Here is a 25608-nt window from a genome sequence, read left to right as displayed (position 1 = left end):
AATTCAGAATTACTCTGGTATCCTGTTTAATAGATCAGTGTACAGCTGGAGCGCAGCTCTCGGGTTATATATGTGAATGGACAGAAGCACAACTCGCAGGAAATCAATTCTAGGAAAGATCGATCGATGAGATCAACTTAAAGGAAACCGGTCATGTAAAATATGCTATTACCCTGCAGTTATGGGGTTAAGCTGCAGGTTAATCGCATTTTGAGGCTGTGCAGCCCCTGCACTGAGAGCCCCGCTACCAGGAGTGAATGAACTTTATTCCTTCTGGCAGCCTCGAGCTTTCAGTCATAGAGCCGTAGTGGCGTCAGTCACCGCTCAGTGCATAGTGAGCGGCAGCTGTAACCACACACCGGCACTGACTGACAGCCGGCTCTAATGCTTTGTCATTCTTTCCACTGGCTCAGGCTTCCCTCATTAAAGCGACTGTCTCATCAGAAAATATGTTAAAGGTTTTTCTTTTTTAAATTTTTTTTTAAATTTTTCATATAATGATCTGTGTCACAGTCAGGTCCTCGCTTAGCCTCTGTTAAGTGAGGGGGGTTTTTCAATATGGGGTCCACATCACACTACATGAAAGGGGTATTCTCAGGTTTGAAAGTTATTTCCTATGCATGGGATCAGGGATTACTTCCCGATTGATGGGACCCCCACCAATCCTGAGAACGGGGGTTCCGAAGAGCCCAGTGTGGATGGAGTGGTAGTTCATGCATGTTGCCACTCCGTTTATTCGTAATAAGATCACTGGGGATAGACAGTCAGGCCCCCACTGTTTGGAAGTATCCCCTATCTCAAATATAGGGAAAAAACTTTCAGACTTTAGAAAACCTCTTTAAGAGGAAGTCTTTTTTTTTTTTTTTTTTTTAATTCTCTTAACTCCTTTGTAGCCATTTGTTCTTCCTCCTCACAGCTCCATGTACCACTCTGCCTATGATTACTGTGCTGTGACCGATCAACATACATACACACAACACATCAGCTCTGCTACACTAGCAGCAACATAACATACCAGCACTGCTACGCCAGTCACCAAACACTACATCAGCTCTGCTACACCAGTCACCAACTCTACATCAGCTCTGCTACACCAGTCACCAAACTCTACATCAGCTCTGCTATACTAGCAGCAACATGACCACTAGTGATGTGCGAGTGTTATGAATGGGTCACCGAGGAGGAAAAAAAAACACAGGCTAAGTCTCAGAAAACCAGAGGGGTTGGTAACTATGCAGATTGCAGATCCCTGATCTTACCACACAACTAGCAGCAGTCGTGGAGCGTACCTACGATGATCCTAGATGCCTCGTCACAACCGGAGAGCTACATAAGCCTAAAGCAGGAAAAGAGGAAAACTAACTGCCGCAGAGCAGACCCCAAAGGAAAGACAGCCCCCCACATGTATTGACGGTGAAACAAGATGAAAACACAAACAAAGGCAGAAAAATAGGCTGAGCAAACGATGGGGCCCGACTAACTAGAAAGGAAAGACACTGTCTGCAATCTGCCAAAAACCTTACCAAAATAAAGTACACCACTTCTGATAGCAAAATTAACCCTGAAGTCACTAGACTTCTCCCACTATATCAGCACTCTGAAATATTCTGAGACAGAGCAAAAGTGGCCATTCTAATAAGGGACCAAAAGGCAAATACAGATAAATAGGAGTGGAAATTCAGCACAACCCAGCAGGGGCTGGCTGACCACAAAAAACTGAATTGACCAACAAGAGCAAGTGTGAACAATAGCAAAAACAAACTTAACTTGAGAAGACTGGAACAGAGCTGAAGTCCAAGACCTGAGAAGCAGACTGAATCACCAGCACCAGGATAGGGCGTCGGCTGTCTTATATCCAGTCTGATACTCCAGAGATCCAATCGTTATCGTCATCAGGTGGCAGATCACTACCAATTAAACCAACCTCACTACCTCCTGTCACCACCAGAGGGAGAACGGAAGGAGGAGCAGAAAATGAGTTCACAACAAGCGAGTATACTCGTTGCTCGGGTGTCCTCCGAGTATTTTGGCGTGCTCGGAGATTTAGTTTTCGTCATCTCAGCTGCATGATTTGCGACTTGTAGACAGGCTGAATACATGTGGGAATTCCCTAACAAACAGGCATTCCTCACACGTATTCAGGCTGGAAGAGATGACGAAAACTAAATCTTCGAGCACGCCAAAATACTCGGAGGACACCCGAGCAACGAGTATACTCGCTCATCACTAATGACCACACATCAGCTCTGCTACACCAGTCACAACACAATACGCCAGCTCTGCTACACCAGTCACAACACAATACGCCAGCTCTGCTACACCCAACACAATAGAAACTTTCAGGTCTTGCCTACCATTTTTTTAACAAAGGGCCAATAATTTTGATAGGTTCTGTTTATTATAGGAGAAAAAAAGATCAGAAACAGGAAAATAATTATCCCACACTGTTTTTCCTCCATTATTTTGAACTCGGTATGTTTGCACAGAGTTAATTTACACACATTTTGAAAACACACCTATGAAACAGTCTGATTATTTTCAGTACAGCAATGGTGTTCATGCAGCTGTACTGGCTTTCAGAACTTCTTTGATAAATAACATGCCATTTGGTAAATTGGTCTCACCAAAAGCCGTGGCTAGCTGGCGGCAAACAGATTAGCTTCATTGAATGGGGTCAATTTATGAGTGGACGTGAGAACTGCAGATTGGTGTCAGAAATCAGAATTTCTGCCTCAGATGTTTTTGCAGATTTCTAAGCAAATACACGTCTACTGAATTCCTCCTTTACTACTTAAAAATAACAATAGCGCATGAAGATGTCCTTTTGGCTGTCTGGTTTTGGAGAAAAATGAGGTAACGTATTTTCTTAAAACTCTTAGTGCCATTTTCTTGTTATGCCTCCTGGAAATATATAAATTAACAATTCGGTTTTACGTTCCCATTTGTCTGTGTGTTTTTACTGACATGGTCCAATCAATGCTGCCAGAGACAGTGAATCAGAGAAAGGAAGCTGGTGCCGGACAGCACGCCATTGACATACACTACCAGAACTGGCCGAGGCCTGCAGTCATCACTTACAATTCCTATGTAAAAATTCCCTTTACTCCATTATTACATAATTTGTCCTACTTGGGGGTCTATGAGAAGACTGGTGACCTCCGCTTACATAAGGGATCCAAATTTATGAGATTTACCAAAACTGGAACAGTTTCCAAGACAACCGATTACCTGTTATAAAATGAAAGCAGTGAGCAGATTGGTTGCCATGAGTAACAGTTTTCCATTTCTACTTTCCCCTTGCATCAGTTTTGATCTATCCCCCCCCCACAAACTTTGTGCCCGAATACTATTTCAGTCCGGGGACCGCAATCATTTCAGCTCTGGATCATTATCTCAGCCATAACCCAGATTTAATAAGCACTGCACACGCCGCAGAGGCAGCACTTTTCTTTTAGTCACAGCCTCTAAGATGCCCTAATTGTGCAGCGCTGAAGCCTATGTTGGCTGCAGTTTGGAATAATGAGTAGATTTCCACTATTATGGCATATAAATAATATACAGCACAATAATCCCTCCGCGTCCCTTGTGTTACACATATGGAGTGTATACAGAACACCGGCAGCTCGGTGCACAGACCCTGCAATGATTTCTTTCATTCCCAATGTCTCCACCTAGTGAGGTGCGGACTGACTGCCTAAATTAATAAGAATCACTGTTGGCCCGAGTTTTCCTCCTCTTCCCCATCGAGAGTCAGGGTGAACCTTCTCCGCTCTGAACCACCTTGAAATATGTTCTATAAATCACATAAATCTCTTTCTGGAGATTAGAAACACAGACAGATTGGAAAGGGCAGGCACTTGAGTAGGCGATCATCCTCACTTTGGTGAAAATTAGCGAGGACAGATGGTCACAATTTAAGTCTTTTTAGTACTAGTGCCCTCATCAGATAGGCACATGTTAACTCTTTGCAGCCCATCCTTTCATAAGGCCTACAGTGACTGATTTAACATTTAATGGTCACAGTATTGGTGACAAATTTTGTATCGATCCTGTGTCCCCGTATGGATGGAGTGATAAGTGACCACTGCTTTCTTCATGGTCTATGGGAGAGGTGGTCACACACGCTCTCTGCTGCTCCAATAGAAGTGAATTGAGTGGTGGTCCGGCATGTGCAATTCATGCATGGGAGAGTGCACAGGACCCCAGATCTTTGGATCAGTGGAAGTGCCAGCAGTTGAACCCCTAACAGCCAAACATTTCATCACCTTTCCTGTGGATTTGTTATACATTTTGTTTGCAGGATAACTCCTTTACACAACTGTAGGTATATAGCAGAACTTCCCCTAGGGATAAGCTTCATTCATTGATGTCTATGTACGTAGGAGCTTGGACAAGGCTTTTCATCAGTGATGTACATCGCAAAGGTCAAACTGGGGACCCATTATGGCTCCATGTTTTCTCACTAATGACAAAAGGACCTGTTGTCTGATACCATCTCCACAAGTTTAGGGTCTATTCTTCACCATGTTGTTTGCCATCAGTGCAGCTCCTCTGGAGAGGTGGTGTTCCCTAGAGATAGCGCAAATCAATTTACAGGACGAGGTCCAATAGCCTTGTCAGTAACCGCCTTCTACCTAAGAGCAGCCATGGCTCTTCATTTGATTAGCCAGTTTGTTGAGATGTCATTGTTACTGCATGACATATGCAACATCACCACAGGCCATCTAATCAAAAACAGTTGCGGATGACATTAGGGTGGTTTGCAGAGCGTCCATCTGACGGCCACAGAGCACTGACATCTTGCAAACTGATTTGTATCAGCTCTGTTCCTAGTTCGCCCCCTTTGCCGTCTATAAAGTAGATCAATGTGAATCTGACAAAAAAAAAAAAAACTTGGCGTATGCCAACAAAATCCATACATATAAAGGTACTCACTATATCTAACCAACATTTAGTGCTGCAAAGAGTACCTGCTGCTCACGCATGTGCAATTTAAAGGGGCTGTCCGGTCTAGAATGAGATATATATATATCAGCTGACAGCACTTCAATGAAAGAACGCACGCTCCCAATCCAAGGAACCCACTTGGAAAATCAAGAAGAAGGAATAGCATCCAATCCGGGTGAAAAGTTGAAAAAAAATCTTTATTCCGCCATGATACAACATTTCGACCAGTGGTGGTCTTAATCAAGACCTTTGATCCCCCAGTACACGCAATGTGCGCTGCAGGGATTCGCCGGTTTTGGAGCTGGGAATGGCGGTGATGTATGTGATATGCACGCTCCCAGGCAGAAACCATCTAGTGGATGTGGCCTCGTTCCATACAAGTGTATAGTGCATACAGTGCAGACCAAAAGTTTGGACACACCTCATTCAAAGAGTTTTCTTTATTTCCAGGACTATAAAAATTGTAGATTCACACTGAAGGCATCAAAACAATGAATCAAAACATGTGGAATTATATAATTAACATAAAAGTGAATATATGTCTTATATTCTAAGTTCTTCAAAGTAGCCACCTTTTGTTTTGATTACTGCTTTGCACATTCTTGGCATTCTCTTGATGAGCTCCTAGAGGTAGCAAAAGGTGGCTACTTTGAAGAACTTAGAATATAAGACATACAGTATTTTCAGTTGTTTCACAATTTTTGTTAATTATATAATTCCACATGTGTTAATTTATAGTTTTGATGCCTTCAGAGTGAATCTACAATTTTCATAGTCATGAAAATAAAGAAAACGCTTTGAATGAGAAGGTGTGTCCAAACTGTTGGTCTGTACTGTACATCACCACTATTCCCGACTCAGAAACAGACAAATTCTCGCAGCGCACAGTGCATGTACTGGGGGATCTAAGATCTGCAGTCACACAGCCTCCATCATAGCATTTAGTGTCAGAAAGTAACATTTTGCAATTTTGACTAAAAGAGTACTATCTGCATCATGAAAACAGCAGTTTACCATTGGTAACTTCTGTTTTAGTTATGCAGACAGTGATCTTTTAGGCAAAACCTCATAACCTGTAAGTTCAGACCGAACACTTATTGAAGAGTCACATCAGTTAGTGTATATATATATATATATATATATATATATATATATATACACTCACTGGCCACTTTATTAGGTACACCATGCTAGTAAGGGGTTGGACCCCCTTTTGCCTTCAGAACTGCCTCAATTCTTCGTGGCAGAGATTCAACAAGGTGCTGGAAGCATTCCTCAGAGATTTTGGACCATATTGACATGATGGCATCACACAGTTGGCGCAGATTTGTCGGCTGCACATCCCTGATGCGAATCTCCCGTTCCACCACATCCCAAAGATGCTCTATTGGATTGAGATCTGGTGACTGAGGAGGCCATTTGAGTACAGTGAACTCATTGTCATGTTCAAGAAACCAATCTGAGATGATTCGAGCTTTATGACATGGCGCATTATCCTGCTGAAAGTAGCCATCAGATGTTGGGTACATTGTGGTCATAAAGGGATGGACATGGTCAGCAACAATACTCAGGTAGGCTGTGGCGTTGCAACGATGCTCAATTGGTACCAAGGGGCCCAAAGAGTGCCAAGAAAAAATTCCCCACACCATGACACCACCACCACCAGCCTGAACCGTTGATACAAGGCAGGATGGATCCATGCTTTCATGTTGTTTACGCCAAATTCTGACCCTACCATCCGAATGTCGCAGCAGAAATCGAGACTCATCAGACCAGGCAACGTTTTTCCAATCTTCTACTGTCCAATTTCGATGAGCTTGTGCAAATTGTAGCCTCAGTTTCCTGTTCTTAGCTGAGAGGAGTGGTACCCAGTGTGGTCTTCTGCTGCTGTAGCCCATCTGCCTCAAAGTTCGACGCACTGTGCGTTCAGAGATGCTCTTCTGCCTACCTTGGTTGTAACAGGTGGCAATTTGAGTCACTGTTGCCTTTCTATCAGCTCGAACCAGTCTGCCCATTCTCCTCTGACCTCTGGCATCAACAAGGCATTTCCGGCCACAGAACTGCCGCTCACTGGATTTTTTTTCTTTTTCGGACCATTCTCTGTAAACCCTAGAGATGGTTGTGCGTGAAAATCCCAGTAGATCAGCAGTTTCTGAAATACTCAGACCAGCCCTTCTGGCACCAACAATCATGCCACGTTCAAAGGCACTCAAATCACCTTTCTTCCCCATACTGATGCTCGGTTTGAACTGCAGGAGATTGTCTTGACCATGTCTACATGCCTAAATGCACTGAGTTGCCGCCATGTGATTGGCTGATTAGAAATTAAGTCTTAACACACAGTTGGACAGGTGTACCTAATAAAGTGGCCAGTGAGTGTATATATATATATATATATATATATATGTGTTACACTCAGGCCAGTGGGCCAAATCTGTCCCGCAGTGTAATTATACTTAGCCTGGAAATACCCAATGTCTACTAGACCTGGCCCACCCTAGTAGACAGCGTATGCTAACACTACAAATCCATACCCCACGTCCTCCTACTCTATCACAATCTTCCTCCACACCCACACCAATGACGCTGAGCACCTGTCCCCTCCCCCGTACAAGCCTCCAACACCTCATGTCACTCCTTGGATAATGTGGCACTGTGAGCACTTTCATCCTCAAAACGTGTCGCAACCTCAGAACAGATCAGGACTATGGCAGCAGCTGGAACTTTACTGGAGGCGCCTGAAACTGTAAAGCAGGTGCTGGGCACTAAGAAGGGCAAAGCCAAAAAGGCTGCGATCAGGAAACAGGTGGAGGGGGACAGCAAGGAGGCGACAATCGCTTCTCACTGCTGCACCTGGGGGCGCAGAAGCATCGATGGGTCAGATTAATCAGGCAGCAGGGTCTCAGCAGCGAGGATGTGGCCGGACTCTTTGTAACCTGGGGCACTGATAACTTACAATGAATATGTTGTATCCTATGTGCTTGTATTGTATCGATAGCTGCAGCTGAATTTCAGATGTCATTATGTCACATGTACAGGTAGTGAACACACCCAAAACATATCCATGGCAGAACATGGCACTGTAGGATATTACACGGCTGCCAGCAAAACACAAGACGTAATCAACAGCGGCTGCAATGCCCTGCTCATGGGGTAAGCAGCATAGCGAATCAGAAGAACTATACTACATTTATAATTGGAGGTATGTGTTTATTATTATTACACCTACTATATATTGGGATAAGATTTTGGAGATGGCAATACCCCTAAAACTTTTCATTTCAGGAGCACAATGTTCCCAGCCTTGCAACTTACTGGTTGCTGTATTGGCAGAATTTTCTGCTTGATCAACACTTCAGGCCAGCAGCATTGTTGCACCACTGGCCTGAACTTGCACGATCCTTATACTGTTATGGCAATTTTGCCTCTACAGGGCCTGATGCCCTCTGATCATGGCAATCAGTTAAGATCAGAATTGTTGCCATGATGTCCCTAGCAACTGAACTGGGGAATACAAGCAATTCTCTTAAATGGCTTGGGTTCTGCGTATGCCCAGAAGCCATTGTAAAGCAGTCTATGGCTGGCCGAAGTAGGAAAGATCCTATAAGTAGAGATGAGCGACTTTGCCTTTTTTAGGGTCGAGTCGGGTTTCATGAAACCCGACTTTCTCAAAAGTCGAGTCGAACGAAATCGGCCGACTATCGTGAAAAGTCGAAGGTCCGACTGAAACACGAAACCCAATGCAAGTCAATGGAGAAGCAAAGTCGGCAGGGAGTGGAGGACAGTAAACACACCTACATGCCGGACCGCTTTTTTAAAGTGCGCAAAATCTCAATCTCTCTCTCCGAACGCTGCACATGTCATCTCGTTGCCCATGTCATCTCGTTGCCCACAGTGTACGTCCTTGCTCAGTGGCTGAAAAAAGTCACGTGCAAGCATTCTAGGAAATCCGACTTTGGCGCTTGTTTTGACGATCGCATGGCCGACTTCACGCTGTGGTCGGGTTTCGGTCGGCGAAACCCGACTTTGCCATAAGTCGGCGACTTATGAATCTGGCCGACCTGTTTCGCTCAACTCTACCTGTAAGTTATAACTGTGCGAGTTCAGCCACCACTCCGAGACTGCAGCAGTGGCCGGTTCACTTGGCAATGAACTGTAAATAATTAAATTTAACAGGCCAGATATGAGGAGAACAAGGGAAAATTTATTTAAGAAGCAATTAAGAAATTGCTCATTTTGTTAAAGCAATTTAAATTTAGACAAATGTTAAAGAGGATGTCCGGTCTTGTAAAAAAAAAAAAAAAAAAGTCTGCAATCACTTTATGTAACTTGCATACATGCGGTCAAGTGGTGATTAGAGCTCCTCAACCTTGCTCAATACTCTTGTATTGAGTGAGATCAAGCATGTCTTATTAAAATGTGTCCAGAAGTATGCAAATCGCACACTTGTGGTCTCATGACTGTCCGCTTTCAGCCTCAACACAACAGAATCCTGACAATGTGCGGTGTGCTCACTGTATGGATTCAGTAGTCTCCAGTCTCAGAGTGACTGCAAACGTTTATCAAAAGTCCAGACCAACCCCTTTAAGTGAAAGACTTGCTAGGGTTTCTTTTAGGCCGGGATCACACATGCAAAAAACTCGGACGAGTCTCGCATGTTAATATCCGGCACTTGGATCGGAGCGTGCGGCCGCATAGCAATACATGCAGCCGCATGATCCGCTCCCGAGAGCCGGCGGCAATTCCGGGTATTAACAAGCGAGACTCGTCCGAGTTTCTCGCATGTGTGATCCCGGCCTAAAAGAAACCATCAGTGATAGATGCACTTTGAAAAATATGTTGAACATCCAAAATAGATTTACAGCTTTAGGCCACAGTCACACGTTCAGTATTTGGTGAGTTTTTTACCTCAGTATCTGTAAGCCAAAACCAGGAGTGGGTGATAAATCCAGAAGTGGTGACGTGTTTCTATTATACTTTTCCTCTGACCGTTCCACTCCTGGTTTTGGCTTACAGATACTGAGGTAAAAAACTGACCAAATACTGAATGTGTGCACGTGGCCTTACTTTCCAAGTACATTGCATCGGAACATTAGAAACTACTTAGAAACCCCGTGGAGATAATGGGTGGGTTGCTCATCTTTAGCCTGAACTAGAAACATAATTTTAGCTTTTTCCTGCTGACTTTTATGCTTTAAAGGACTCTGAGAATAGTTGGAAGTGAAACTCCACAAAAATTAAGCAATCAACATATTATTACAGCTCCACTAAATCTAAAGTACACAGATTATATGTATACGGCCCCCTTCAGATGTCCGTGTTTCCAGTACGTGTGGCGTCATTTTTCACACATATCCGGTGACACGTACACCCATTATACTCTATGGGGATGAACACATGTCCGTTTTTTTTTTTAGATAGATCGTGGGTCCGTGTATATAATTAGTGCCTTGCGTGCTCTTTTTGAGTTTGCCAAAAGACATGTGGAAGACTCCCCAACTGAGTGGAGAAAGGTACTGTGATCAGATGAGACCAAAATTCAACTTTTTGGCCAGCAAGGTAAATGCAATGTCTGGCGCCAGACCAACACAGCTCCTGTTTTTTAGGTTTAGATCAATTTACCGAATAGTCAGTTGCACACTTACAAAAGGGGGTGTATGTTCTTTAGAACCCATTGTTAGAAAACTACCCCAAAAATAATCTTATCACAGAGTGTCGTCCTGATGAGAGCAGATGTACAGTGGGGAAAAAAAGTATTTGATACACTGCCGAGTTTGCACGTTTTCCCACCTACAAAGAATGGAGAGATCTGTAATTTTTATCGTAGGTACACTTCAACTGTGGAACACAGAATCTAAGAGTAAAAACAGAAAATCCCATTGTATGATTTTTACAAATAGGCATTTTATTGCATGAAATACAGGTGATTCTCACAAAATTAGAATATGATCAAAAAGTTAATTTATTTCAGTTCTTCAATACAAAAAGTGAAACTCATATATTATATAATCATCACAAACAGAGTGATCTAGTTCACGAGTTTATTTCTGTTAATGTTGATGATTATGGCTTACAGCCAATGAAAACCCAAAAGTCATTATCTCTGGAAATTAGAATACTTTATAACAGCAGCTTGAGAAATGATTTTAAAACCCAAAATGTTGGTCTACTGAAATGTATGTTCAGTAAATGCACTCAATACTTGGTCGGGGCTCCTTTTGCATTAATTACTGCATCAATGCAGCGTGGCATGGAGGCGATCAGACTGTGGCAGTGCTGAGGAGTTATGGAAGCCCAGGTTGCTTTGATTGCAGCCTTCAGCTCGTCTGCATTGTTGGGTCTGGTGTCTCTCACCTTCCTCTTGACAATACCCCATAGATTCTCTATGGGTTGAAGGTCAGGTGAGTTTGCTGGCCAATCACGCACAGTGAGACTGTGGTTTATAAACCAGGTATTGGTACTTCTGGTAGTGAGGACAGGTGCCAAGTCCTGCTGGAGAATGAAATTTCCATCTTTAAAAAACTTGTTGGCAGAGGGAAGCATGAAGTGCTCTAAAATTTCCTGGTAGACGGCTGCGCTGACTTTGGTCTTGATAAAACACAGTGGACCTAAACGAGCAGATGACATGGCTTCCCAAACCATCACTGATTGTGTAAACTTCACACTAGGCCTCAAGCAGCTTGGATTGTGGCCTCTCCACTCTTCCTCCAGACTCTGGGACCTTGATTTCCAAATGAAACGCAAAATTTTCTTTCATCTGAAAACACCTTGGACCCCCACCATCCTATAGAATGTAAGCCCGAGAGGGCAGGGTCCTCTACCCTCTGTATCAGTCTGTCATTGTAAGTTTGTTTACTGTAAGTGATATCTGTAATTTGTATGTAACCCCTTCTCATGTACAGCACCAAGGAATCAATGGTGCTACACAAATAATAATAAATAATGAGAGGCTTGACACAAGGAATGCGACACTTGTAGCCCATGTCCTTGATACGTCTGTGTGTGATGGCTCTTGAAGCAATGACTCCAGCAGCAGTCCACTCCTTGTAAATCTCCCAAAATTTTTTGAATGGCCTTTTCTTAACAATCCTTTCACGGCTGCGGTTATCCCGGTTGCTTGTGCACCTTTTTCTACCACACTTTTTCCTTCCCCTCAGCTTTCCATTAATATGCTTGGATACAGCACTCTGTGAACAGCCAGCTTCTTTAGCAATGACCTTTTGTGGCTTACCCTCCTTGTGGAGTGTGTCAATGACTGCCTTCTGGACATCTGTCAAGTCAGCAGTCTTCCTTATGATTGTGGAGCCTACTGAAACAGACTAAAGGGGGCTTTACACACAGCGATATCGCTAGCAATATCGCTAAAGCGTCACCGATTTTGTGACACAGCAGCAATATTGCTAGCGATCTCACTACATGTGACACGTACCTCCGACCCGGCTCCCCGCTGGATATCGCTGATCGCGCGAGAACGGGATGGTCCATTTCTCATCGTCGGCTTCCTGCTGGTGCCGACGAGCGACTCCATGGACGTGGGCGGAAGACGGACACCCTTGCCGCGTCTGAAAGGTAAGTGCGACCGCCGACCACTGCTGCATCGCTAGTGAGATCTGCCTGTTTGGCAGCTCACTAGCGACCATTTAGCGATGCACCAGCGACCCTGACCGGGTCATATCGTGGTTGGGATCGCTGGTGCATCGCTAAATGTAAAGGGGCCTTGAGGGACCTTTATAAAAATTAGGAAGCCTTTTGTAGGTGTTATTTATTAATTATTCTCTAATTTACTGAGATAATGACTTTTGGGTTTTCATTGGCTGCAAGCCATAATCATCAACATTAACAGAAATAAACACTTGGAATAGATCACTCTGTTTGTTATGACTCTATATAATGAGTTTCACTTTTTGTATTGAAGAACTGAAATAAATTAACTTTTAGATCATATTCTAATTTTGTGAGAAGCACCTGTAAGTATTTAACACAATAGAAAAACAGAACTTAATATTTGATGCAGAAACCTTTGTTTGCAATCACAGAGGTCTGACGTTTGCTGTAATCTGTAGGGGGCCTTCTAGCAAGTGTTACGCTCCCCAGCAGCACCACCATGGGGAAAAACATTCTTTGTTGAAACGGTTGGTCTGGGTGTGAACATGATGGTTCTTCAAAACAGAGATGTTTGTAGCGTCTCCCTGGCTAACAGATGGTGGTCCCAAATAAATATAAAATATCCCCACAATTAATTCAGAGTGTCCTAATGAGGTCCTTAAATTTGTAAATCAGAAAACATTATTGCTGTATGATGTCACATCTTCTTACTTGTTTTCCCTGTCCAAGAAAAATATTCACTCTATCTTTAAGGCTATGTGCCCACGTAGCGTTTTAATCCGGACACTAAAAACCGGACTCCTTCCCAGAAATCGCGCGTTTTTTCAGCGCGATTTTGCCGCGATTTTCGCATGCGATATTCAAGCACTTTCCAAGCGATTTGAAGCATCGCTTGGAAAGTTATTGACAGGTTGGTCACACTCGTCAAACATAGTGTTTGACAAGTGTGACCAGGGTTTTACTATTGAGGCCGCCTATGCGTCATCAATAGTAAAAGAAAGAATGTAAAAAAATAATGAAAAAATAAAAAATCGGAGTATATTTACCTTCCGGCGTCCCGCGCTGCCATCCCGGGCCTCAGGGTTCCCAGTAATGCCTTGCGAGACCTGTGATGACGTTGTCTCGCGTTGGTATAGCGATCTCACGAGACCGCTAGAGTAACGCGAGACTACGTCATCACAGGACCGTGCCGCAAGGCATTACTGGGAACGCTTAGGCCGGGAATGCAGCGCGGGACGTCGGAAGGTAAATATACCCCGATTTTTTTATTCTTTTTTTTTACAGGGGTATGGTACCCAGGGCCTGGAGGACAGTCTCCTCTCCTCCACACCGTGGGTACCGACCGCACATGAGACGCTTAACTTCCGGCATGGTGGGCATAGCCACATGCGGGAAGTAAGCGATTCTCATGCATTCCTATGGGTGCGGAATCGCGGCAATTCTTTGCGATTTCACACAAAAGAATGAGTATGCTGCGATTTTTTCCGTGATGCGATTCCGCCGCAGAAAAAAGCGCAGCATTAGCACAGCATGTGCAGAATGCCATAGGAATGCATGGAGTGCGTTCTGTACAAGATTTTTAAACATTTTCGCTGCGTTTTCGCGCTGAAAATCGCAGCAAAAACGCTTAAAAATCGCATCGTGGGCACACAGCCTTAATGACAATTTTTCATATTACGGTCTGACTGGTTTTTAATCGTCCATTGTGTATAATAGGCAAACGGTGCCACATAAATTGTAATTATACCTCTGGTTAAGTCCATGATAGATCAAAGTGCCTACTGCATATGCCAAATAACGCTGCCTGAGTAATGGTACTCTGTCTTGATTCTAGTCTGCGGAGAAGCACAAACCATTAATTACCGTGTCACGAAGTTTGCAGGTGGTTTGTTTACAAGTAATGTGTGATCAGATGGATGATTTTAGAAAAGATAATCCAGCATCCACTGATGATTATCTGCAAAACACAACATTTTCTCTCTTGCCTCATCAGATAAAAGCATTTAATGAAACTATAAATTGTAATTCTCAAACGTAGAAAAATTCACTTCTCCTGCCATACAAATATGTATATATAATACAAATACATATACACAGACAAACACATATACTCAACATAGAAATGTACAAATCCTGACCAATGACGTCCTGGATGAGCTTCACTGCAGAAAATTTCATAGACGTTACAAGCCATGGTAATACATTTAGGCCACTCCGGCTGTTCACAATAACACAAATATAATCCTTTGGGGAACTGGCTGTGCCACTTGTTCCATTACTATATCAATGTAACGCCAAGTTGGGGGAAAATGGGGGTGCGTCTTATAGTCGGAATATACTTACAAATGCTGCACCTGCAGCAGCAGTGCTCTGTGCTGCGTGGGGGGCTCCGCCGGCATTTTGTCGGCCCGGTGGCCCCTGGAGCTCCATTGCTGCGATGCAGTGGCCACCAGAAAAATGGCCGATGAGGCGGCGCATGCTCAGATTCAGATCTTGGGCCGACATTTTCCCGGAGGCCACAGCATTGCAGAAATGGAGCTGCGGGGGCATTCGGGCTTTGACAAAATGCCAGCGGAGCCCCCCACGCAGCATAGAGAGCCGCCGCCGCCGCCCCAGCACAGAGTGCCGATGCAACACAGAGCACCACTGCCACACCAGCCTGGGATGGGATTTCCCAGAGGCCACCGCACCAGCCAACCCCTGTTACCCCACCGGTAAGCTGAATTCGGACTGCAGGACGGATCCCCATTTGACACATTTTTTCCCTATTTTCTTTTCGAAAATATGGGGTGCGTCTTATGGTCCGGTGCGTCTTATAGTCCAAAAAATACGTTATGCCACCTCACATTATAATCCCAGGAGTAAGACCATAGTGACATTTGATCGTGAAGGCCTGTTCATATTGTTGCTGACCAATCTTCGGCTCCCATTGGGTCCAATAGAAAAACGGGACTCATCACTGAATTGGATAGAGTTCCATTCCAGCCTATATTAGCAACTTGCTTTGCTCCATGATAGTCTTTGAGAGTGGTGACATGAGGTCAATGGAACACCTGTAGCTGGACGTCTGGCTCATAATGTTGTGTAAGTGCCAACAGTTTGTGTACACATCATTTAATGCGTTAGGCTTCGTATTTGATGTCCAAATTCACTTGCAGAACAGAATGGATCAGACATAGATCCATTGGTAAGGCCATTTCCCCCAAAGTGTCCTAGGAGTTGTTTTTCATTATTTTCAATACCAGGCTGCACATTGCTGCTTGTGCTACTGTGATTACCAGCACAAGTGGCCTGAACATTCTACCATGGCCTTCAGCGTCTCTGGACTTGTCTCCCATTGAGCACATCTAGGAGCTCATTGGCAACAATTGTAAAGGGAGCTGGTAGCAGTGAATCTTAATACTTTGCATGCCCAAGTGGATTCAGCATGGCAGAACATTCCTAAGGCAACTATTAGTAAATGCAATCATAGCAGACAAGGGGTGTAAGAGCAGGTACCTCTGCGTGTGGCGCTCCACACAATAGTGAATAAATTGAGATGTTTTGAAAATTTTGTATCCATTTTTTCTTCATTGCACATCATTAACATGTCTATTGATACTGTGATTTCTATAATTCCATGACATTTTCTTCTTGGTGTTGCAAAATAACACAAAAATTTGTTGAAAAATGCACACATTTTCTTAAATGCAGCAAGCTGGGCACAATTTTGGACTAGCACTTTAAAAATAAATTTCATATACTAATTGGATATATCCATCTATACTTTGCTTCTTGGTTTCCCCACATTGGATAGCATGTCAACCCTAAAAGATCATGGACCTTCTATGTACTCTTCATACTACATTTAAAGGGAATCTGTCAGTAGGATCAACCCTTTTAAGTCATCTAAATGGGTATGCAAGTCATAGAAATTAGAATAAAATGATACCTTGATATCTGTGATCTGATGTCTTATTCCAGAGTAATGCCCTTTTTTTCGTAGTATGAAAATGAGCTGTTAAGATCTCTGGATGGATATAAATGTCCCTGAGAACCTGCCTCCAAAGTAGATTTTAAATGAAAGGAGTTATCAATGTGAGACATGTAATGACAGTTATAATCACACTCAGCAGAACTGATCTTTGTTTCATTACAAACACATCTACAGTTGTAGCTCTCTCATAGTGCTGTCAAGTCTGAAGCACAGTTGTGCCTAACAGCACTTCTTCAGCTTCGATCACACAGGCAGACAGTGTGCGGGGAGGGTAGTACAGCTGGCAGCAGGAGAGTAGAGCTGCAGCTGCAAATATTTGTAATGAGGCAACGCTTAGCTCTGCCGTGTTAGTTGTAATTACACACAGCTCTGCAGTGAGATCAGGAGAGCAGGCTGTCATTCATTACGTGTCTCACACTGGTAGCATACCTTTTAATTTAAAATAAAGCTTTGGATGCAGATTCTCAGGGAGATCAGTGTCACGTCCAAAGATCTTAACAGCTCATTTCCATCTTAGGAGAAATATGTATTTCTCTGGAATAAGATATTGGAATGCAAATATCAAGGTATTATTTTATTCAATTTCTTATGACCTGCATCCCCATATTGATGGCACAGTGAGGTAGTTCCTCATGACAGATTCCCTTTATTTCTACCACACCACAAATTTACAGCAATTTACATGCAGTATCCTATCTTGCGGAAACCGCAGATTTCACCCTTTCAAGTGAAGTAAGCGTCAAATAGATATGCAAGATGATCTGTAAAGACATTGCTCATACAATATATAAGAGCCTGATACCGTAACAGTATACACATCAGATAAAGGGTGAGAATACTATTCTGAAATAATTTTTATAATACATATAATAGCGCTATATATACAGTATATATATATATATATATATATATATATATATACATACATACACACACACAGTGTCATACATATATATATATATATATATATATATATATATACACACACACACACAGTGTCATACATATATATACACACACACAGTGTCATACATATATATATACACACACACACACTGTCATACATGTATACACACAGTGTCACATACACAGTGTCATACATATATACATATACGAACACACAGTGTCATACATATACACAAACACAGAGTGTCATACATATACAAACACACACACCGTGTCATACATATATATCCGAACACACACAGTGTCATACATATACACACACACACACACACACACACAGTGTCATACATATACACACACACACACACAGTGTCATACATATATACACACACACACACACACACACACACAGTGTCATACATATACACACACACACAGTGTCATACATATACACACACACACAGTGTCATACATATACACACACACACACACAGTGTCATACATATACACACACACACACACAGTGTCATACATATATACACACACACACACACACAGTGTCATACATATACACACACACACAGTGTCTTGGATTTGCCATCAAGGTAGAAAAGAGAATAACGAGTCAGTAAGCACAAATTTTTGACAAATTTAGTTCAGGTTTTTATGGGAAAAGAATTAATATTTTACATTTATTGTTAAGATGAAGTGCTGGGAACTTCACATAACTGGAAGTGTGACCCTTTTCAAGCTTTTTTTTTTATTCTGCATCTGCTGTTTGTTGTTTATTCACTCTCTTACTTCAATCAATGTAACACCCCTCGAGTTCAGCTCTTCCCAGGGTAGACGCTGCAGGCGCAGTAATTGCTGGGCCCCTTCCAAGGAACATTAAAGCCCGTGATCCCATCACATAGACATTACAGAGCTGCTTGCTGTGGGTCTCCACGCAGGAGGTGATTGGCTCTCACAGGAGGGGATGCTGCAGTCTGTGCCAGTAGTGGGGGCTTCATGGGTTCTGATTCCTCATCGCCCAGGCAACGGCAGTAGGAGGGGGGAGCAGCTCAGACGAGCCCTTATTAAGCAATGATTTTAATTAGCAACAGACATTGCATGGCTCAAGAAACCCCAAGATAGAAGCTGAGGGTGCAGCTGGGTGCAACCTGCCTTCGGTCTATGGTGCGCATATTTCAGGACTTGACGATGTAACAAAACCTAATGGAGCATAGCTTTATCAGCTTCATAACTTGAATGGGTTAATAGAAAATGCTTTGAGGGTCTATAAAGCTATTAAATGAGTGATGATTTCCAGGTCTATTGAACTGACGTAACACACGGGGTCACTTTCTATCATGCCACCTGCTTTCTGGAGTTTGCAGATGACTTCAGTATGTCCAATAACCAGCACAGAAACAGGTCCAAGGGGTGCGAAGGGGATCACAATGTTCACCACAGTCATTCAGTTTGGCTCTGTGCCTCTCCCCGACATTGGCAATCTGCCTTCTTAATACACGTGTTCGCGGTTGGCTCCTTTCTCGGTAAAGAACCCTACAAATAAAGAAAAAGTTAGACCGGAGGCAGTGTACCAAAGATAGGCTGAGGAAGAGACGGGATGTGGGGTGGAGAGGAAATGGCCAACACCGAACACACCACCGTGAAAAAGTAGGACAACAGGGAATAGAAAGCGAGGCACATAGTACAAGTAATACATTATGTGCCATGGGGTACGGACTATGGCCAGCATATAGGACAGAACAGGCATTCTGGTATTGCTGCCAATATTCTCCTGTAGCCAATGCAATCAGCATTACAGGCCAAACCTGTGCCCGTAAAGGGCATTCACACGGCATCGTGCCTCTGACGTTGGGCGTTCCCAGTGAATCCCAAAAAGAAAAAATACAAAACCAAAGAGGAAGCCATGGAGAGCAATAAGACAATTGGACCCTCAAATTGTCCCCGTGGTTTGTCTTTTCTGACGGGTCAATAATATGTTTGCAGCCAATATCCATAGTGATAAGTAGATATGCTACTGGATATAAAGAGATTCCAGCCAAGTAGTAAAAAAAAATATAGTTTAGTAAATTAATACATAAGAGAAAACATACTAAAAAGACAGGGGAACAGGCCTCACAAATTGGAGACACAGATTGTGTACAGCTGCATGAAGAAGCAGCAAGGCAACAGCGTCGAGGTGGGGAGAAGCAGCATCCATTATTTCCCCTGGTGGCATTTCGATATAGGCAATATACCTTCTATTGTTATAACTTGTTTTCTTTTGCTACCTTGGGTCAGTCATTCACGTGGGATCCATGTGGCTGTATCATATAGGGAGGAGTGCATTTTTTATGTACCCATTAGTACAGCACTAGCATTGTGATTAGGGCTGGTTTATTTGGGCTCCTACAGCCAATAACTTTGAATGCATTTTCCGTTTGACTACTATTGCACTTGCACTTTGTTCACTATGCTTTCGGTATTCTGCACATAAATCTGATTTATTTGGATCTTCAATACACGATCCCTTAGGTTGGATTCACACGTAGCGCCTTTATAGATAAGAACTTTGGGCAGGAAATTGGTGGTGCACATACATACGCACTATGTAAACCGTCAGGCATTAACAGGGTTTGCCATTTATAAGTCACAATACAAACTCTCGCCAGATAACCATTTGTGAAATATGTTCATCCGCAAAGCAGTTAATGAATGGGTATAATTTCCATGTCAGGAGCTGCTAGATCAGTGACCTTTGCGTACCACTGACTATCTCCAGGTACAGCAATTTCCGCTTTGTACCATAATAAATGAGCTAGAAGAACTCCTGTCTGCCATTTAGGTAGCGGCAAGGGAGAAAACATCTCCACGAGGCGCACACTGTTATGTTTCCTAAGTGATTTCACTCTGTACATCGGCAGTTACACAACAGTATGGAAAGTGTACAATTACTGGCGCAGACAAACATGTCTGATAACAAGGAAAGCCACACCGCACACGATATGGAGAAATGATGGTATAGATAGAAAGAGAGAAAAAACCCTACGGCTTATGATGCTGGTGATGGACACAACAGGGAGAAGAACAATGACGCTGTGATAACTAATAGCTTTTTGATATTAAACGACGAACAAGGGTAATAATATATACAAGTTACAATATGTGCATTGCTCAACAACATTTTGCACAGAAAAAAAGGGGGCCTTGGGGAAAATCAAATTAGACCCTTTTATTGGACATGGTCCACCCTAGGGGATCGGGAAGGAGAGTTTGACATCTGACTCAAGCCTATAGAAGAGAATGGTGGAGTGACCCTTAAAAATCTCTCGTGTTTCTCTCAGAACATATACGTCCCTTTTAAGTGACTACTGAACCAGGAGAGAATGCTCAGTGTAAGGGGGAAGAATGGGATCATTCACTGTTAGGGCCCAATGGTCACTGAAGGGGATTATCTCTATGGCGTCACTCAATAAAATTGTACAATAATTGATTTCATTAGATTCCAATGCGACTTCAGATAAGCCTTAACTTTTGATATATGAATACAGAAAACCGTTTTGATAGCAGGATTCCGCTTTACAATACATTACATCACTGTCTAAATTCTAAACTAAACCCTACTTTAAATGGGGTTATCCGAGCAAAATAAAACTTTGTCAATTCGATGGGATATGCGTAAAATTAAACTCCGTCATACTCACCTAGTGGCACCCACCTGGATCCAGAGCAGGCTGCTCCATGGCCTGCGCAGAGACAGGAAGTGGTGATCTCACTGTTTTACCAAATCCCCGGTCAGGTGCAGCCTGTGATTGGCTGCAGTGGTCTGGTGATGGCGTGTTGCTCCTCAAAGTTACTTGACCGCTTGAGCCAAATCACAAGTCGCAGTGGTCCCGTGTCTGGTGATTGGTGACACCACCGCTTCCTGCCTCTATGCAGACCATGGCGCAGCCTGCACTGGATCCAGCCGGATGCCGATAGGCATGTATGACCGAGATTGCTATTTAACATATCCAGTACCCTGAGCAAGGTTCAGACAATCCCTTTAATTTCAGCTTAATAATCTGCAAAAGATGCTAGAAAATGGCGTAATGTAAATGTATCTACACAACCGAGGACCATTAGTATTCACTTTATGAAGTCACCCTTTTATTCTCTTCCCGATTTGTCTCAATCCCTAATTGTGCGGCAGTTCCATTGTAGATGATTAAAGAAACACAAGGGCAAAACACTAATATAAAATGCTACTTAAAGACCTTAAAATGGGCAACAACTGTGCTAGGAGAAATGATGAACGGGCAGCATTAACTGGCTCCAAGCAGAAGCCGCATGGATATCCTCTCCATCTTACAATGACCTCTACCCTTTTAACGTAAAGACTCCTGCTGGCTCGCGGCACATCCATTAAGAAACTACTTTTGCTTCTCCGTACTAAAGGAAATGCAGGTTCTTGGTTCCTTAGCACTGAGAATCTTTCATTTAACTTACACTATAATTAGCTGCTATTATATTATAAAATATAGCATGAGCTTAAACATTACTGACTCTAAGGCCTCTTTAAGTGAGATCCAGGCATAATCTGCCTCCAACACAGACTGCGCTCTATTACCACTCCAGCCTAGAGGCAGTAAGTAACATTGAACACCACTAGGTGGTGCTGTTGGTGCACAAAAAATCAGGGGGAGATTACAAAGTAAGCGCAAACCCATAGAGCCCAAAATATACAAATAAATGAGCGACAGAAATAGATAAAACAAGTATGTATTCAATAAAAAATGGATATAAAGACAAGGCAAAAAGTGTATGAAGTGCTACAGTAAAATTTCAATCTGAATAAAACTATGAGAAAATGCTCATATTATTACACTCAAGGGCAGTTGAGAGCAGCACCTAGTCATGTATAGAAGCCCTCACCCTCGTTTGTCTGCTTGTCACACGTGGAGGACGATGAGACTCATGGTTCACCGTCCAAGGACCCAAAGACTGATGAGAATAGAAATCCATGGGATACGTCTTCTGCCATTCTGCTTCCTTAAGAGCTACACAGGCCTGTAAAACACACAAGATATCGATCAAACCAATCCTAACAGTCCTAATAGAAAAGGACATTGTTTAGATTCTTCATTGATTCCCCAGAAGTCCTGCATTATGATCTACACCAGTCTGACATGCTACATTGCTGACCTTTGTCTTGGACTATTATAAATGCAGTGCGTGCCCCACCAGGATCCACCATGGCTGACTACATCACAGGAGATGTATCTCCGCAACAGCAAAGACTGTAAAGTCATCATCTTCACCAGGTGATGCTGATCAGTTGCATGCACAATCAGAGGCACTAAATGACAGACATAGTTCCCAGTGTCACAAGAACTGGATAGTCCACGTCTTCTGCCAGGAAGACTTGTTAGGTAGTCCTGAGTTAACAGAGGGGAAGGGGGAAGCGAGTCCTCTGTTCCTCATCTTTGGAACTAAGAGGAAAACTATAAAGAGAGATTTTTAGGCAGAATATACACATGCATATTTCGCAGTATACAATTTATGGACTGGTCTCCTGACCAGAACTCAAGAGGCCATAGAGTTTGGATCAGGTGACCCATGGCTGATCCGGACCACGAAAATCAGATGTGTGAATCCAGCCAAACTCTACATACATCCTTATCCATTTTTTCCTTCATCCATGCAAATGGACTGTTTTCATCAGTGTATTATCAGCTTTTACAAACTTAAAGGGGTTGTGCACTACTTGGACAACCCCTTCTCATTTCCCATATTTGGGCCCGTTAAAATAAAATAGCTAATACTCACCTCCATTACCAGCGCTGTTCTAGTGGTGCTGGCACTCGAGTTCCTGGTGCTCCCGTGAGGTTGCTATGTCACTTGTGCCCAATCAACGCCAGCTTCACTGTCCTCGCTTTCAGACGTATAAGTGATCAACAGGAAGTGAGAGCTGCGCCTGGCTGCTCACTTTCGGTTTTTACTTTACGCGGAATCTACCACATTTTGCAAGAGCGCAGCTCCTGAGCCCCGTTCACACTTGTGGCCCCCAGCACGGATGTACAGTAAGTCAATTTGCACCAAGTCGTTAATGGAAAGTTTGATTTTCAAAACTGATGATAAGAATAGGCTATGCTTCGAGTCCCCTGGATGTGTGATGTGCGCAGGGATCAAAAATATTCTGGCATAAAAAGCTGTGAAAAGTCACAGCATTTTAGTGTAACTCTTGGTATGTGTGGTGTAGCGAATTCCACTCGTTAAATTTATGACCAAGCAATCCAGCATGGATTTGTGGTGAAGAGCACACAGAGATGTACGCCACTCATCCGTGAAGAGCCACATTTTCTCACCAATACCAATGTGAACAATGGTGGTCTTGATGAATCAGGCCCTATGGGTTCATGTTAGGTCCAAGAAGAAAAACATACAGCACTGGAACATCACACACGAATGTGTCAACACAGCCTTACTCTGGGGGATGTGTCCAAACCCGTGGTTTGGCATAGGTACTTTTGTACTATTTCATTTTCAAGGCAGCACCACTACAGGGGAAATTAACTCTTATTTTAGGGTTTTCTCACACATATTGAAAAGCTATAATTTGGGACATTTTTGACCAACTTGTTGTCAAGGAATGTCAAGGAATCCTAACAAGTAGGGGAGTGTCCTAAGCAGAGAACCCTTTTAGATTCCAAAAGCCTTACTAGAACGTAATTTTATGCCATGGTAGTGTTCAGCCTTTTATTACAGAATTCCAAAACGACAGGGGGCTTAGTCAAATGTGTCAGTGGCACAAGATCTGTAAATAAAGGTAATGCCAAGGTTTTCAGTAGGTTGACATTTCCATCCCAATAAACAGATGGGTCATGTTCTTGCTGGTAGCATGTGAGCAGCAAGCATTAGAAACACCAAAGTGTTCCCAACATGTTGTCAATGCACAAAAACAAGGGTTTCTCCTATTCCTGGGTCATTTTTACTGACTGAGTCTGAGTTACAGAATTGGGCCATGTAATCAAGTCCTCATTGTGAAGCCGACAATTGGTCTCAGAATCCCAAGAATGAGTCTGATGGATGTAATCCTTGCTTTATGTATCTGGCTTGTGACTCTCCCATCAGTGATTTCTCAAGGAACGAGTCATTGTGAAAACAGCAGGACCCCCAGAGGCACATAAACACGTAATACAACAATAATAGTAATACTAATAGAGTCAAACCTTCTAATATACCCCACCATAACCAGAACGTAGTCAAGGATAAAATCAAAGATGGGAAAATAAGACTGCAAAATAATCAATATTAGAAATGGCCAATAGAAATTGGGCAACAAGATGCTCTTGGAAGACACTTTTCCTGCAGTATAGATGCACACATTTCATGAAATATTCCATGAGTGAATGGTTTACCACTTTGCAGAGATATCGTTGCTTCACTTTATAACGGGAGATATTTTATGGGAGCACTAAACGAAAAGTCAGCAGCTTAGAAAAGTGCAGTTTAACTGAAGAGAGGCTAGGATTATCCACATTTATGTATAGAAATGTATGTGGGGGTTCTTAGAACAGGAGATGGGGGACAGACATCCCAATTAGTAAGCCCAATAAAGGACACTGTAACTTCTCTTTTTACAGCCTGGGATCACCCAGGAACATCATCTCCCATGGGACAAAGTTATTGTGTTCTTCCATTATTGCTCTTGGAAATGTATAAATTGACAACTGCCAGGCTGTATCTGTAGGGACACACTCTATTGAAGGGGGAAGGAACATCCATTGCCAGTTGCAAAATTCTAGAAGAGGTTTCAGATTTGGTAAATACTTGTGTTGCACATGAAATAAGACACGTCAGCAAAGTTGACTTCACTTCTTCATTGCGAGATGAGCGGGATCTGCAGAATTGTGTGCGCAACTGACATATCACATACGTGTTTCCTACTAACCAGGGCAGGTGCATGATACTCCCAGATGAGGCACAAAATCAGGCAGGCATATAATAGACATGATTTAGCTAGTCCTCGCGGAAGTGAGTCGAACTGGAATACCATTTTTAAAGGGAATCGGTCAGCAGGTTGTTGCTATGTAAGCTGAAGACAGCAAGCAAAGGGTTAAAACACAGATATCAGCAATGTCTCCCTTATGAAGCTCAGTGCTGTTTGCTTGTTTTAGCACCAGTAGCTTATCATTGCTCAGAGC

General features: G+C 43.0%; 1 protein-coding gene across 4 annotated transcripts in view; it reads right to left on the bottom strand.

The window, feature by feature from the left end:
* The window catches only part of DPH1 (diphthamide biosynthesis 1), a 421815-nt gene that overhangs the window by 8046 nt on the left and 388161 nt on the right, over positions 1–25608 (bottom strand). For 3 of the 4 annotated variants that reach the window (XM_073565690.1, XM_073565689.1, XM_073565692.1), the window contains 2 exons: positions 22337–22471; positions 18074–18979 (listed from right to left, as the gene is read on the bottom strand). In XM_073565690.1, coding sequence (XP_073421791.1) covers positions 18887–18979; positions 22337–22471 — 228 coding nt within the window. In that variant the 3' untranslated portion in view covers positions 18074–18886. Of the gene's footprint in view, positions 1–18073; positions 18980–22336; positions 22472–25608 lie in introns of those variants that run through there. The other variant, XM_073565691.1, reaches the window with a different exon arrangement.

Source organism: Dendrobates tinctorius, unplaced genomic scaffold (genome assembly GCF_039654945.1).
Source record: "Dendrobates tinctorius isolate UK_male_01 unplaced genomic scaffold, ASM3965494v1 ptg000016l, whole genome shotgun sequence".
Taxonomy (NCBI): domain Eukaryota; kingdom Metazoa; phylum Chordata; class Amphibia; order Anura; family Dendrobatidae; genus Dendrobates; species Dendrobates tinctorius.
This window is presented reverse-complemented; position numbering and strand designations above follow the sequence as displayed.